We start from the raw sequence: 16,606 nt of genomic DNA on the forward strand, positions 1-16,606 counted from the left end.
GGAGGACCACGCCCCCGCCCCGCCTCGCCCTAGGGGCCCAGGGACTTCGGAGCTGCCGACCAGCGGACAGACAGCTTACACGTGCATGATTAAATCATGCACTGGGCTTCTAGTGAATTCATAAATAAGTGGAACAACAAATCTATGTTTCTTTCTCTAAAAATCAATAAATATAAATTAAAAAAGATATACAGCTGCTTTATGTGAGTGTAATTTTGGAGGCTTCAATATATAAAAGGTAAAAACGGTGTAAAACAGTCCTGGCTTCTAGTCACAGAGTTCCCCTTCCCAAAGGCATCCAGTGTATTTTTCCAGAAATAACCAAATGAACCAAATAAGCAAATATATTCTGTTCTGTGCTCCCTGTTTTTTATATACAAACTAGAGGCCTGGTGCACGAAATTCATGCACAGGAGGGGTGGAGGGGTCCCTCAGCCTGGCCTGCACCCTCTCCAATCCGGGATCCCTCTCGCAATCCGGAACCACTGGCTAACCGCTCACCTGCCTGCCTGCCTGATGGCCCTAACTGCTCCCCTGCCGACCTGATCCCCCTAACTGCCTAACTGCTCTCCCCTCCTGGCCTGATCCCCCTAACTACCAATCTGAGCTCCCCTCCTGGCCTGATCACCCTGCCTATCTGCTCTCCCTTCTTCTCCGCGCCCTTCGGACCTGTGGCGCAGGCGGGCTGAGAGCTCTCCACCGCGGCCCGGTCCCCGTCCTGATTGGTCATTACATGATGACACCCCAGACAATTTGCATATTCCTCTATTATTAGTATAGATTTCCTTTCTGTGAATGGTCTGTTCTTTTCCTTTGTTCTTTTCTCTATTGTGGTTCTAATCACTTTTCTTAGGGATCTATAAAAGGCTCTTTATGTATTAGGCATCTTAGTTAGCCCTTCCATGCTATGAGTTGCAAATATTTGATTGTTTTATGACTCTTCATCCTAATTCTGATTAAGCAGTATTAAAAAAAAACTTACGTGATATAATTTATCAAGCATTTTGAGATGTATCACACTTTGGTAAAACAGTGGTAACAATGGATATTCTTGTTTTACTCTTAAAAGAGAATATTTCTAGTATTTTCCCATTAAGTATAATGCTGGCTTTGATGATGAGAGAGATAACACTGCTTATTTAGGATTTTTGCATCAATACTCCCAAGCAATACTGGTCTGCAGATTTACACTGCGATTGCAATGTTATGCTACTTCATAATTATAATCTAGAAGCTGTATGCCTTTCTTATGCCCTGTAACAGTTTAAAGAGCATTTTAATAACATTCCTTAATAGTTTCATAGAGATCCAGTGTCAAATTGTTTGCAGTTAAACATTATCTAGGGTTTATTCTAAGACATTTCTCTATTTCTTCTATGGCAGTTGATAGCTCTATTTTTTGGAGTCAGTTTGGTAGGTTATATTTTCTTAGAAAATTACTCATGTCTTCCAGTTTTAGGTAAGCAAGCTAATGCTAATCAAGAACATATGGGGAGAGGGCACAGATATACAAAATAAGAAAAAGAAGGTAGAACTATAGACAAAGAAGGAAAAAAGCAAAAAAAAAAAAAAAAACCCAATAAACCAAGACCACTCAATACCATGCAACTAATTTAAATACATTTGTTAAATAGTTACATGTAATTATAAATTTTGTCTTCTGATCATCATTTTTGTACCTTTTGGGAAAGTTATATAAAAAAACATGACCTACAGCTCCCAAGCTTCACATATATAGCAATGGCATCTATGTAGAATAAGACAGGTCAGACCCCCTGTGTACCTCCCCTCCCCACACTATTATAACCATAACACAAAATACCAGGCACCACAAGAGAAATGGTAACCCCAATAAAATAGATGAATAAAAAGTAGAGAACAGATGATAATTAATTTTTAGAAGAGAACAGTCTTCCATAACAAAATTAAGTTCTTAGGTTCTTTTTTTGTTCCTCATTTTGAAAAATCTGTTGGCAAGTACCAACAGGTACAACTAAGAAAGGTCAAAATATATTTAGAACAATAAAGTAAAACTCACTGCTGTTTCCTGAAGCTGTTATAAAATAAACAAAGCTACTATCAGACATGGAGGAAACTGCCCAATTTTTAACTTTTTAAATACTTATCAGAAATGACCAGTAGTTACAGTTCATTAATTTAGACTAATAGGAGTTCAGTCAAATGTGATAAAAGAATTTAGGAATTACAAAAAGAAAGGTTCATTATAATCATTCATATATAGATATATATATAAAGCTTTTAAAAGTTAAATTAAGGTAACAATTTATTAACTAACAGAAGTTTTTTGAAACATTTTTACAAACACAGGTTAATTGACAATTAACCTACTAGTTATTCATATATACATATTGTTACTAAGGTCTGGAACTTCCTATTATGAGAAATAAAAAATATCCTATTTCACTGGTTTGAATCACCGGTTTCTGTAACTTTTATTTTTTGGAATCCTTTGTTGAGTTATAGTTGATTAACTTGTTCAAGTTTCAGGGGGAGAGGCTAACGGAATCTCTCATGCTGCCATTCCTCTGATGTCACTTAATAGGTTTCTGTTACTTTTAGCTAAAACATCTACAGAAATGCTTGTGCATGTATCATTGTATGCCAGTTCTATGTTACTCCCTAGTATTACCTTATTCACAAAACCCACCATCCAATTAAAAAAACAACATGAGAATGCAAAGTAGAAAAAAACTGACCCAGAAGCAGACTTACATATAAACCAGATACTGAAATTATCAGATTAAGAGGTTAAATGAATCCCTGGCCAGTTTGGCTTACTGGATAGAGCATTGGCCTGCAGACTGAAGGGTCGAGGGCTCCATCCTGACCCTGGTTGGAGCTCGTGTGGGAGGCAACCAATCAATGTGTGTCTCTCATATCAATGTTTCTCTCTCTCTGTCTCTGCCCCTCCCTTCCACTTTCTGAAAATCAATAGAGTAAATATTCTCAGGTGAAGATTAACAAAAATAAAACAAAACAAAACAAAAGTTTAAATGAAAATTGTAAAACTGAAAAATAAGATGATCGAAAATGAATTCACTATCTTGGTTTAACAGCAGACCATAAGTTAGACCCACACATACATTATCACTTGATTTTCACCCAAGAATCCAAGGTAAATCAACAGGAAAAGAGTCTCCAACAAATGGTACCAACACAACTAGACAAATGTCTATGCAAAGGAATGAAGAGCAGAAATGTGTGCATTAGCCCCCTAATTCATGGTTTCACTTTCCGTGGTTTCAGTTACTTGTAGATATGAAGCATCCCTCTGCCCAGCATATCCACACTATATACGCTATCCACCCATTAGTCACTTAGTAGCTGCCTAGGTTATCAAATGGACTGTTGTGGAACTGCAGTGCTGGTGTTTAAGTAATGATTATTTTACTTAAAAATGGCCCTAAACACAAGAATACGAATGCTGGCAATTCCGATCAACCAAAGAGAAGCCATAAAGTGAAAAGGTGAGTATAGTAAGATATTTTGGAGACAACATTCAGATAATTTTTATTACAGGAACTTTATAATTATATTGTTGTTAATCTTTTACTGTGCCTAATTTATAAATTAAACTTTATCCTAGGTATGTATATATAGGAAAAAAAACATAACAGTGGTTCTCAACCTTTCTAATGCAGCGACCCTTTAATACAGTTCCTCATGTTGTGGTGACTCCCAACCATAACATTATTTTCGTTGCTACTTCATAACTGTAATTTTGCTACTGTAGCAGGGTCGCCTAAGACCATCGGAAAACACAGATATTTACATTACGATTCAAAACAGTAGCAAAATTACAGTTATGAAGTAGCAACGAAAATAATGTTATGGTTGGGGGTCACCACAACATGAGGAACTGTATTAAAGGGTCGCAGCATTAGGAAGGTTGAAAACCACTGCTATATAATAAAAGGGTAATATGCAAATTGACTGAATGGCGGAACCAAATGGTCACTATGACATGCACTGACCACCAGGGGGCAGATGCTCAATGCAGGAGCTGCCCCCTGGTGATTAGTGCACTCCCACAGGGGGAGCACCGCTCAGCCAGAAGACAGGCTCATGGCCGGTGAGCGCAGTGGCTGTGGTGGGAGCCTCTCTCACCACCACAGCAGTGCTAAAGATGTCATGGAGCGGGCCTAAGTCAGCAGTGAGACATCCCCTGAGGGCTCCCGGACTGCAAGAGGGTGCAGGCCAGATTGAGGAACCGATTTTCATGCACCGGGCCTCTAGTAGTATATATTGGGCTCTGTATCATCCACTATTTCAGGCATCCATTAGGGGGTCTTGCAACATATTCCCTGCAGATATGGAAGGACTAGTGGATATTCATATTTTCCTTGCAACATTTCAGCTATATTATAAAATAGGCATTTGTACACCAGTTGGAATCCTTGTGGCCTTTTGTGTCTGGCTTCTTTCACTTAATGCTTTCAAGGTTCATCCATGTTGTACCATGGATCAGTACTTCATTCCTTTATATGGCTGAACAATATTCCAATGTATGGATTTAATTTATCCATTCATTATTTGATGGATAATTGGGTTGCTTCCACTTTTACATGAACACTTGGATACAAGTTTACCATGGGTGTGTACAAAATTACTTTTTAATTTTCTTGGGCATATACCTAGGAGCTTGCTAGGTTATATTGTCCTATCTAATAAAAGAGTAATATGCAAATTGACCATCACTCCAACACACATGATGATCACCCCCATGTGGACACAAGATGGCCACCACAATATGGCCAGAAGGAGAGGGCAGTGGTGGGCGATCAGGCCAGCAGGGGAGGGCAGTTGGGAGGGACCAGGCCTGCAAGGGAGGGCAGTTGGGGGGGACCAGGGCTGCAGGGGTGGCCAGTTGGGGGCAACCAGGCCAGCAGGGGAGGGCAGTTAGGGGCGACCAGGCTGGCAAGGGAGGGCAGTTAGGGGTTACCAGACCAGCAGGGGAGGGCAGTTGGGGACGACCAGGCTGGCAGGAGAGGGCAATTAGGGGCAATCGCCCGGCAGGGGAGCAGTTAGACGTCGATCAGGCTGGCAGAGGAGTGGTTAGGGGGTGATCAGGCTGGCAGGCAGAAGCGGTTAAGGGCAATCAGGCAGGCAGGCGAGTGGTTGGGAGCCAGCAGTCCTGGATCGTGAGAGGTATGTCTGACTGCCCGTTTAGGCCCGATCGGATAGGGCCTAAACAGGCAGTTGGACATCCCTCGAGGGGTCCCAGATTGGAGAGGGTGCAGGCTGGGCTGAGGGACACACACACACACCCCCATGCATGAATTTTGTGCACCGGGCCTCTAGTTATTCTGTAATTTAATTTTTGAGGAAGAGCAAATTTTTCCAAAGCAACTGAACCATTTTATACTTCCACCAGGACCATATGAAGACTCCAATTTCTTCATATCCCCATCAATACTTGTTATTATCCTTCTCTTTTTATTATGACCACTAGTGGCCCAATGCACAGATTCATGCACGGATGGGGTCCCTCGGCCTGGCCTGCAGGGATTGGGCCGAAACCAGCTCTCCAACATCCCCCAAGGGGTCCTGGATTGCGAGAGGGTGGCATACCCCGGAATTCGGCTCCCTCCTCTCTGGTTCCCGGTGCATCACCCAAGAACCGCAGCTGCCAAGTCACCATAGCTCGGCAGCTCCTGCGTTGAGCGTCTGCTCCCTAGTGGTCAGTGCATGTCATAGCTACTGGCCGGTCGGCAGGTTGCTTAGCCTTTTATATATATATATAGATTCCAGTAGGTGTGAAGTGGTATGCCACTGGCTTTCATTTGCATTTCCCTGCTGGCTATCATGGCATTCACTTTTAAATGTAGAGCAGCAGTTGACCATCATGGGGCACAAACAGGAACATGGTTGATTCAGGAGCACAATTCTTCGATATATAGGTGTGTCAGAAAGATACATTTGGAAAGCCAAATATCATTTGCAGAAAGACATTTGCATTAAGATATATAACGTTATTTCCAATAATCATTAGATTATCTATCTTTCCTGGTTATCTACTACTCTGAAAACCTGTAAGTATGATTAGCTATTGTAGAAGCTTCCTTACTTGAAAGTCTAAATAATGGAAGGATTTAAACAACAGAATTATTGTAAAAGCCTGCCCACCCCAACTTCCCCCCACCGCCAATGTTAATTCATTTAAAAACAACTTAGATTATCATAACTGCAGAATGCTTTACTATAAATTGTAGAAATTTGTCAGGTGGTAATTTTAATGTGTCCAATCCTTAAGATCCTGACAGGTTGAAATGGATAAAAATGGACAATTACAATGACATCTATTTCACTGGCAACCTATTAGTTTTGGTGGATTATACATTATTACATAACAACTGTTTTAAAGCTTTGAGGTGTGTAATATTTATTATATATTGAAACTTTTTCTCCATTGTGTTTGGAGTCGATAGCTAAGTTAATTAGAAAGTAATTTCATTAGGTGAGGTACAAGATACTTTTTGTAAACAGTCTACTGTAATTGAGAACTCACTCTTATGTTAAAAGAGCACTGAAAAGATGAGTCCCATCCCTTACTTCCAAATTCCTCTGAAAATATGTAATTGGGCTAATTACCGTATTTTCCAGCGTATAAGACTACTTTTTAACCCAGGAAAATCTTCTATACGCCCAGTCGTCTTATACGCCGGAAAATACGGTATGAGCTTTCATCACAAAGACATTTAATCACAGGATAACTAAAACTTTCAACAGAAGCACAGAATATTTACAAAGAGAAATAAACGAGTGTTCTCAAATTCTTTACTCTAACAAGAAAAAATTTTACCAATTATTCTGCTGAGCAGCATATGTTAATTTTTCATGGACAACAGGGCCCTTTGATGGCTCAAATATAATTAAATCAAGATAAACGTTTTCTTGATGTGTCCCAACTTCTCTAAATTTAAGTTATGAATAACTCATGTGAGTTTCAAATGAGGCAAAAATGGTTATCTAATTGCTAAAGGATTTTGAAAGATATATATATATTTTTTACCTGTATCCATACTTTGGTTCAACTGTTGATCACTTGTTTCTCCATCTTCACTGATATATCCAGGAGGTGGTGTTTCTACAGAAATTTAGAACAAATCAAGTAGAGTTACAATTTAATCTCACCTTTTCTCCCAGCTACCAAAGATAACCCAACAAATTGCTCCGATTAACATAAATGTTATATAACATCATTATAAAAAGCAGTATTGGATACTAAGAGCTTAGGATTCAGGCTCTGGTCCAAACCTTGTAGGCAAACCCTTAAAGCCTACTTGAAATACAATCGAGCTGTTTGGGCATATTTTCTTAACTACTATTTACATATCTGGCTCATTCTCCTATGTATATTTTCTGGGGCATGAGCCAAAAATATAACTTCAAAGATACCTCAGTTCTGGATCAGTATACTTCAAAGACATTAGTACCTACAATGTGTTTTGCTTTTTTAAAAAAACTAATGGCCACCATGGATGAGTATCTAAATGATTAAAGGAACTCCCCCCGCCCCCCGCCTCCCCCTCGGCCTCACCACACACACACACACACACACACACACACACACACACACACACACACACACGATTTCAGATTACAGAGTAATACAGGCTTACATCTTCCACTAAGTTTTATAGGGCAAAATATGGTAATATACTTCAGGACTGGTCTAGCTTGAATTCTACCAAAAAGTGTATTTCTCCAAAGATTTCTAAGCAGTAATTCCTGAATATTAAAGCAGAAAATTAAATTCAAATACAGATTACTGCACAAAACTGAGGCAAAATTCTCCCTGAAAATAAATAAGATTCCAGTGTGCCATTTCCAATATGTTTATTCAGAAGGCGTATGAATACCTGAATGAGCTTCATGTAAAATAAAAACATTTGTACAATTTTACCAATTATAATTTTGAATGAAAAGTAAATTTAAATGATTATCAACAGTTTAATATATACATTGCTGGAAATTTTAAGCAACTCAAATAATGCAGACACATACTCAAAAAGAATTCTGTAATTACAAGGAGGAGAGAGAAGAGGGTTAACGGTTTTCTTCATTAATCTTTTTTAAAAATATATATTTGTATTGATTTCAGAGAGGGAGAGGGAGAGATAGAAACATCAATGATGAGAGAGAATCACTGATTGGCTGCCTCCTGCACACCCCCTACTGGGGATTGAGCCCACAATCTGGGCATGTGCCCTTGACCGGAATCGAACCTGGGACCCTTCAGTTCGCAGGCTAACGCTCTATCCACTGAGCCAAACCGGCTAGGGCTCTTCATTAACCTTTTTAATCTCCCTTCAATGAGCTAACTACAAATTTTAACTTCTTAATATCAAACTCTTGTGTCAATACCCCAAAATATTTAATACTGAAATTCTAAGAATAAAATACCTTCATATGTTCAAACAACAAAGAACATGAAAGAGTAATATAACCATTATGCACTATTTCAAAGGTTAAAGGTGATAAAATTAAATAGAGCTAAGCTTTGCCAGTCTAACTGCCTATGTCTCCAATTCTAAGTAGAAATACTTTTAAATACTTTATCCTAGTTTATTTTTCTCCATTTTTATTTGTAAAATAATAATAAAGTCATTAGCATTTTGGAGAAAATATTAAAATTTCTTTAGAAGTGGAATAAAAAGTGAACCATTAGGTTTTACTATCAGTCAGAGCTGGGTAATGGGGTTTACCCAGCTCTGACTGATAGTAAAAAAAACTGTCCAAAAAAACACAAATAGGTACACTTGATGTCCTACTTTGTAAAATACCCAAATCTAAACAAATAGAGAAAACAAAAGTCCAAACATCTCCACAAGTGAAAGCCACTAAGCATTTTGATTAACATCCTTCCAAATAATTACTGGGTACATGGTCTTGTAAGACTGTATGCTTACTGGTAACCTCAGTTTCCTAATATTGCTAAGTCCCACTTCAAAGGCTTAAAATGGCCCCCCCCCTTCTCCTCATGCCACACACACAACTCTAGTTTCAGCCAAATTCTAAATTCTCTCTAGGAAATGCTCTGTTTTAGCCCTACTTTCCCCCTCATCTTAGCCCTCATACTACATTCCACTCTATCACACTACTTCCTAACTTAAAAAGTTTGTTTCCTAGCAACCCAAAGAGCAGTCTTAAATTTCTCCTTTGGAATAAAATAGTAATCAAAGAAATGAACATTTAAACAATCAGAAGATACTTTCTAACTTTAAAATTAACTATTTGGAAAAATCCTTATGTTTTAAAAATTGTCTTCAATGAACAGGCATTATCTTCATGATGAGACACATTAAAGAAATGTTTTATGTGCTTGAAACTCTAAATTCATTACATATTTTCAGTTGTATAAAAATTAGAATGCGATAGAGGAATATTGCAAAAAGAGAAAAAAATTAACACCAAAAAATCCAATGTATAACTTAATCTTCATCCTAGTATACCTTTAGTTTCTGCTAAAAGGGGGAGGGGCAGAAAAGTAAGAAAACATTAGTTTTTCTCCTAAAAAATAGTGAAAATTAAAGGGTAGGTAGCTACCATATCATGGAATATGTTGTCAGATCCCATAATACAATAATTAAAGCAGAAGTTACTGAGGCCCAGATTAAAAAGAACTAAAATAGAGGTCTTCTGATTTTCAGTACAATATAGGTGTTGCTATGTCTGTAGAACTAAAATATTTTATCTCCCACAGAAATGTTGTATCTCTCTTAAACATTATCTATGAAAGTAATTATTTGGTCAATTTTTAATTACATTTGTTTCAGGAATAGTTTTTTCCTGTATCATTTATTTTGCTTACATTCTATATCTCTCTTAGCTTCAATAACTAAGATAAACTTACTAAGATCTTTTCTTTTCTGCTTCTCAGAGTACTTTGATTAAAGCCACTGCAAAAGAAAATGAAATATAAAGTAAAACTTTTCTCCACACAAAAATGTTTAATGTACTAGGTTTATACATTTCACAAAAATAATCACCCAACAGATCATGTTTTTCTATTTAAAATCCAAAGGCATTTTTTAAAAAGTCAAACCACAGTTTACTAATACTTGAATGTTTATTAACAAAATTTGTATCTATCCCAATTTTTAGGAGATTCAGAAAGCAAAATACCTGGAATGTAATTACTCTGTGGCTCAATTCCCGCTGGGAAATTAGTGTTTTCTGGAATGGAGTGGGTATAATCATCCAGAGGCGGTAGTTCTGTTAGGATCTCAGTGTGCCGTGGTACTAACACAGGAGGCAAAACTAAAAAGTAAAAACAATCCAAGTTAATGGCAAGGAGCAAGGGGTAGGGAACAGGACCTTTATTAAGTTTTCAAACAAAAAAGAAGTAGCCTGCTTAATTTTTAAAATTTAGGGTCTACCTATTTGGTATTATACAAGTTACTAAATTGACAAATCTGATTATGATTTTAACTTACCATATGGTTCACAATAATTTCCAAGATCCAATTTATCTTGTACTTTTTGGTACAAGGTGATCCTGGTAATATTACATTACCATGAAAGTTCAAAAATCCCCATTAGAAAGGTTGCAAAAAGATTTGTAAAATCAAATTTAGGGCATTTTCTAAAAATACAGCTATAGTCTTAAAACGTTTCAAGTACACAGCTAAGTAAAGGTAAAGTCTTTCTATGACTTTTACTAAATTGCTTAGATAGGAATAACATCATTAAAATACTTTAAAAAAAAAACCAAAAACTCAAGAGAGCAAAATGACTGAAAACAGTTAATGCACCAGACAAGTAAACAGATTCATCAGCTTATTTCTAAGCAGACTGGAATTTCCTATATATGTACTTTGATGTGAACTAATATGCTATTCCAAGAAACTATCTTTCCCACTAAGTTATATTTTCGATAAAATATTTTTTAATTGTAAAGTATTTTTAATGACCACCAAATAATATATTGAATTTAAAGTAATTTATTAGAATCTTACACCAAAATTTTCCTGGGTCAACTAGATATAATGAACACCTAATATACTTAAGTTCAAGCATTTAATTTTTTTTTTAAATCTACTTTTCCTACCTGGTGTCTCAACTCTCTGGTAGTGGTAAGGGTTTACACATACTTCATCCTTTTTAAGATTAAAAGCATATTCGCAGTTTTCAATTGCTTTGAGTTCATGATGACTATGAAGATCAGGCCAGCGCCATAATCGGCAATATATAACGTGTGGCAGTCCTTTCCGATGAGATACCTGAAGACGACCATCAAGAGACCTATTGGGAAGCAAGGGGAAAAGAAAGGTGGGAGCTTTAAAAAAACAGAAATACTCAATTGGACTAAATTAGTACAATAAAAGCATAAAGAAAAAAATGACAGACATTCAGTTAGTTTTAGTGAATACAAGGAAGAAAAATGTACTATTTTATGGATCTGATATAAAAGAAAGCAGCCGCTCTAGCAGATGTTTCTTAAAACATGTTACACAAATGAGTTAAGTGTCAGTGAATGGATCACCATTTGGGAAAACTAGATTTTTAAGAGTATTATATAGTTAACTTGAAAAATGTTGTCAACTTTTATCTTTAATAAATCAAACTGTTATTTAGGGATTCTTTTAGGGGCATTAATTCTGTCGGTGACTGAATTATCAAAAAAGGAACTACTGTGAAGAATGGTAAATACCAACAATGATATAAAACTTACTCAAACTAATGTAACTCATTACCCAATTGTGACTGTGTTGAGGTATTATTTCTATAGCTCACACATAAATGCAGATGGTGATGAGTATGATGAGATGAAATGGACAAATACCAATAAGTTTAAAAAGAGAATGAGGTGATTAAAAAAAGATAACATAAAAAAACAAGTTAGCCTTGTGTTAATTGTGTTCAGTAATCAATATGTATTTATTAGTATACAGATGAGATTAGTATACAAGAAATGTAGCAAACGTGGTTATGTATCTATTTAAAAATTAGGCCAACAACAGATCTCAAACTGAAATGAGAATATAGTTATCAAAATTCCTATTCTTTAGGGGATTCAATAATTTAAAAATTCAAAATTAGAATTTAATTGATCAAAACTTCAGCTGAAACATTTAATAATGCTTTTAATATCGGCAAGCAGGTATTTTAAATGCTATGCCTTATTTTACATTAAGGTAACATCCTAGGCAAAATTATATTAAGCAACCCACTATAGGTCTTCCAAATACCCCCCGCCCACAAGATTGCTAGGATTTGACAGAGGGCAGAATATTCACCTGGTTTGTTCAGAGAAGCTGTAAAGGCCTGTTGTATCCCACTGATCTATCGTATTTGGTGTACTCAGTCCCCAAATTTCAGAGCAAGTGCTGTGCATAAATTGAAAAACAAAAAATTGATGTGAACATGGAAGCATGGTTATTCAAAATACCATGATGTAAAACATGAAAAATGTACAGAATACTTCCTTCACTGAGAAAATATACATTGCTTCATGTTTTCACAGGCATTTAATACTGGTTTCTATATTTTCTATATGAAGGAAGCCAATAAAATGGAACATGTGACTCCAGATAAGTTATGATTATGTTTTTAAAATGTGAACACCAATGCTCTCTAGCTTAATGAAATCATACCTATAATGTCCTTTTCAATTTCCTCTACTCACAACAAAAGATCTAATACCTATGTCATTAGCCTTACTAACAGTGCTTCGTTTTATAATCCAGTTTTTTAAAAAACTTATCTAAACACAAATGTCAACTCGTATTTTAAATATAGGAGAAATTCCAATTAAAACAGACATATCTACAGTTAAGATTTTCAAGTTATTTGAAATACTTATATATTCACTTTTACAGAAATTATTGATCTTTTATCACAACAAAGGACAAGGAAGTAGATTTTGAAATCATTCTAATGTAGCATACCATCTTAAAAGTTTTAAGAAATTTCTATAAGGACTAAAGATATGTGAAAGCACCAAATTCTTAAAAGATAGTATGAATATGAAAAGTTTGCTGTATCTAGTTTTTTGTTGTTGTTTTTAAATTAGTATACCTGAAAGCCACAGAGCAAAAAGAACTCAAAATTTTTCTCCCACATTCCTTTTCAGAACCTGGGCAGTCTAGAGATAATTTTCCCTGTTTCCCCTGTTACTACTGCATTTCACATTAATTTCTCATCCATGGATGAAGGGAAGAAGAGGAGCTTAAAAGCTGTCTAGAATGAACTCCTGACCCCCAAGGTGTCTCAGGTCCTAAGTTTTACTTTAAAAAATTAGAGTTCATAAAGGTAATTAAATTCCAGATGTATACACTACTAATGACCACTTCAAAGGCAATAGTGAAAAGTGCTGTCTTCCTGTGGCTGGGCAGCACACATCCATCACGTGGGGTGCTGGGCTTCTTGCATAACCACTGGGATGCAGAAACATCTCATGCCATACTTTGGGGCTACAGTAACTGTAATTCTAGACAGTTTAAGAAAATGTATTTTCGGACACTCTCCAGCACCTTGAGATATTTTAAAGATTCTCTGGGTTTTTAGGCTGCAGACATCTATCTTTCATTTCCCAAGCTGCACAAGTCAGAAAAAGCCCAAAACCTGGAAGATAATTTAGACCTTTTCTTCCCCTCCCAAATATGTACTGACTAAAAAACCATAAAATCAATGTTTCTTGTATTTAAGATAGTTGTCAAATAGCTACTGGAACAATATAGTACTATGTAGTTTAAATTACAATAAAAGCAACTAAAGTCTATAGAGTCTTATGAATCTGAATTTAAACCTCGGAAGGAACAGGATACAACGTACTCTTCTTTCTTGGACAATAATTCAAGAAAGGTAATTAACAAAAGATCAGACCAAGGGGCTATTCTGCTCATATGAAGATCAGGCTGAACATTTCATTCCAATAAATCTGGGAATGACACAAGAACCAGAATCTAAAAGGGCATAAAGAGCTAAAGTTGTGCTTTATTCAAGCTTTGTTAAAAACATGCAATCAGTTCAGAGGCAGACAGACCTAAATCCCAACTTTAACTCTGATACTTTCCAATTGCCGTCATAGGGTATTAAGCCTCAATTCTATCCACCTTTATATCTCTCTCACAAAATTGGAAGGTTTATTTGAAAATAAATTTGCTTCTAGTTAGTAAAATTTTTGCTTGGTTATATAGGAAAAAAATTTTTAAACGAATTAATTTATAATAAAATATACAAAGCACCTAGAAATAATGTAACTGCAAATGTGTCAAAACTACAAAAGTAACATTTTAATTATCAAAGAACACAAAAGTAAACTGAACAAAGAAAAATACATCTCCCTACAAAGACAATACCATCGAATATATAAATTCTGCCGAATTTATATATTCGATGCAATCTAAATTAAATTTTAATAAATTTTTAACACAGACAAAATTATTCCAAAAATAACATCCTATCTAATAATAGAGTAACATGTAAATTACCATCACTCCGCTACGCCCACGATTGGGCGACGGGAGGCTGGGGGGCAGGACTCGGGATGGCCTATCCGGCATTGAGAGGCACGGATCCGCTGCCACTGAGGGGGGCTACCCTGCTGTTGAGAGGCGCAGGGGGCGGGACTCCTGCCCCCTGTGCCTATCAACGGCCAGATCCGCGGCCCCTGAGGGGGCCTGCCGCGGACACCCAGCTGCGCCTCTCAACGGCAGGGTAGCCAGGTGTCCGCGGCAGCCCCCCTCAGCGGCCGTTGAGAGGCACAGGGGGAGGGAGTCCCGCCCCCTGCACCTCTCAACAGCAGGGTAGCCCCCCTCAGCGGCCGCGGACCATCAAAAGTGGGGGAGCTGGGTGCCTGTCTGCTCCGGCACCAGCGGACAGGCACCCAGCTCCACCGCAAAAAGCAAAAGCATGTAGGGGACCCTACATGTGCATGATTCAATCATGCACTGGGCCTCTAGTCTATATATATAAAAGCCTAAGCGACCGTTGTTAGGACCAGATGATCAGCTGGTAGCTATGATGCGCACTGACCACTAGGGGACAGAAGCTCAATGCAGGAGCTGCCCCCTGGTGGTCAGTGCACTCCCACAGCCAACCTCCCGCAGTCCTCCCCACCTTCCCCCCCAGCCGGCCGGTCCCGATTGGCCACGAATGCCGACCAGGCCGAGGGACTCCACCCATGCACGAATTTGTGCACCGGGCCTCTAGTAACAAAATAAACAAGAATGACCAGGAAAACTCTGACAAAGAAGAGTAGAGACTGGCCCTACCAAATTCTGAAATGCGTTAAATCCTCAATAATGAAAACATTATGCAATTAGCAAAAAAAGAATACACAAGTAAAACAAAAAAGAAGTTCTGCCTGTAGAGTAGCCTTTATTAGGCAAAACCTCCTTTGGATAAAAAGGACAGCCTCTGAATGTAATAAAATCAACTACCTGAAAACAGTTGATACCAAAAACAGGTAAAATTGAAATCAACCTTTGTAAGAGAGAAAACATATTGGATGAGAACTGCATTTATGTGGCTTTGTATAACCAGTGGCACACAGAGTCTAAGCTAGGCAGGGTAATTAGACCTTAAGCAGAAAACTGCGTTTTACTGACCACCAGAATCAGACAAGAGGAATTGGAAGGGGGCTGGAAAAAGAATGGAAAAATCCTGTAAAGGAGTGCGCAACAGGGGGAAAAACATCAATATATGTGTGAACTCTGCCCAAATCCTTGTTGATGCCTAAATTACAAATGCAGGAGAAAAAGAAGGTGGGAGACTGCTGAGAACTAGCATTTGGAAGTCTGAAAGAACTCAGCTGAGATTTCAACTGTTAACTTACATCAGAGGCAAACAATCTGGACAGTGAGGCCACCCAAAACTATCAACACTCTTCAGAGGAAGATAACAGAATTTAGAGTCTCTACAATGTTCTGTCCCCCAAATCCACTATAAAACCACAAATTACTAAACATGTGAAGAAATAGGAAAATGTTACCACTTAGTCAAAAGAGAAAACAGCCAGCAGAAACAGACCCCCACCATCAACTATCACACAAGGTTTTACAGTAACTATTATGAATATGTCCATGGACTTCATGAAGAGATGGGAATCTCAGCTGAGTAATAGGATCTATAAAATGAATCAAATAAGAATTCCAGAATTGAAAATTACAAAATCAGAAATAAAGAATTAACCTGATTGTTGGAAGACAGAAGAGACAGTGACTTTAAAGAATGATCAATAGAAATTATCTAACTAGGAGAACCCATATTAAAAAGACTGTATAAAAAAATGAACTGTCTCAGTAACTTTCAGCCCCAGAAAGACAGGAAGAACAGACCAGAAAAAATATTTAAAATAATAATAGCTGTAATAGTTTACAAGTATGTCCACGTTAGAGTCTCACGCAAAGTCCTGCAATTATTTGTATAGAACATAATTTTTTTTTTAAATTTTCAGTTCTTAATTTATATGATTAGCACTCTCAGCATTTAACACTGTCCATCACTCTTTCCTTTTTGAAACTTTCTTTTTTTGATCCAGAGTCTCTGGGTTCTTTTTCCATCTCTCTGGCTCCTTTAAGTTTCCTCTGTGAAAAATTGATGCTTGACCTGTCCCTTAAATATTCTTTAGATGTCT

General features: G+C 37.3%; 1 protein-coding gene across 3 annotated transcripts in view; it reads right to left on the reverse strand.

Annotated features, from left to right (window-relative positions):
* SMAD2 (SMAD family member 2) overlaps positions 1–16,606 on the reverse strand; it is a 72,439-nt gene that overhangs the window by 21,696 nt on the left and 34,137 nt on the right. For all 3 annotated transcript variants that reach the window (XM_079783700.1, XM_079783702.1, XM_079783701.1), the window contains 4 exons: positions 12,264–12,353; positions 11,075–11,268; positions 10,150–10,284; positions 7,034–7,108 (listed from right to left, as the gene is read on the reverse strand). In XM_079783700.1, the coding sequence (XP_079639826.1) occupies positions 7,034–7,108; positions 10,150–10,284; positions 11,075–11,268; positions 12,264–12,353 (494 nt within the window). The remainder of the gene's footprint in view (positions 1–7,033; positions 7,109–10,149; positions 10,285–11,074; positions 11,269–12,263; positions 12,354–16,606) is intronic.

Source organism: Cnephaeus nilssonii (genome assembly GCF_951640355.1).
Source record: "Cnephaeus nilssonii genome assembly, chromosome: 11".
NCBI lineage: Eukaryota > Metazoa > Chordata > Mammalia > Chiroptera > Vespertilionidae > Cnephaeus > Cnephaeus nilssonii.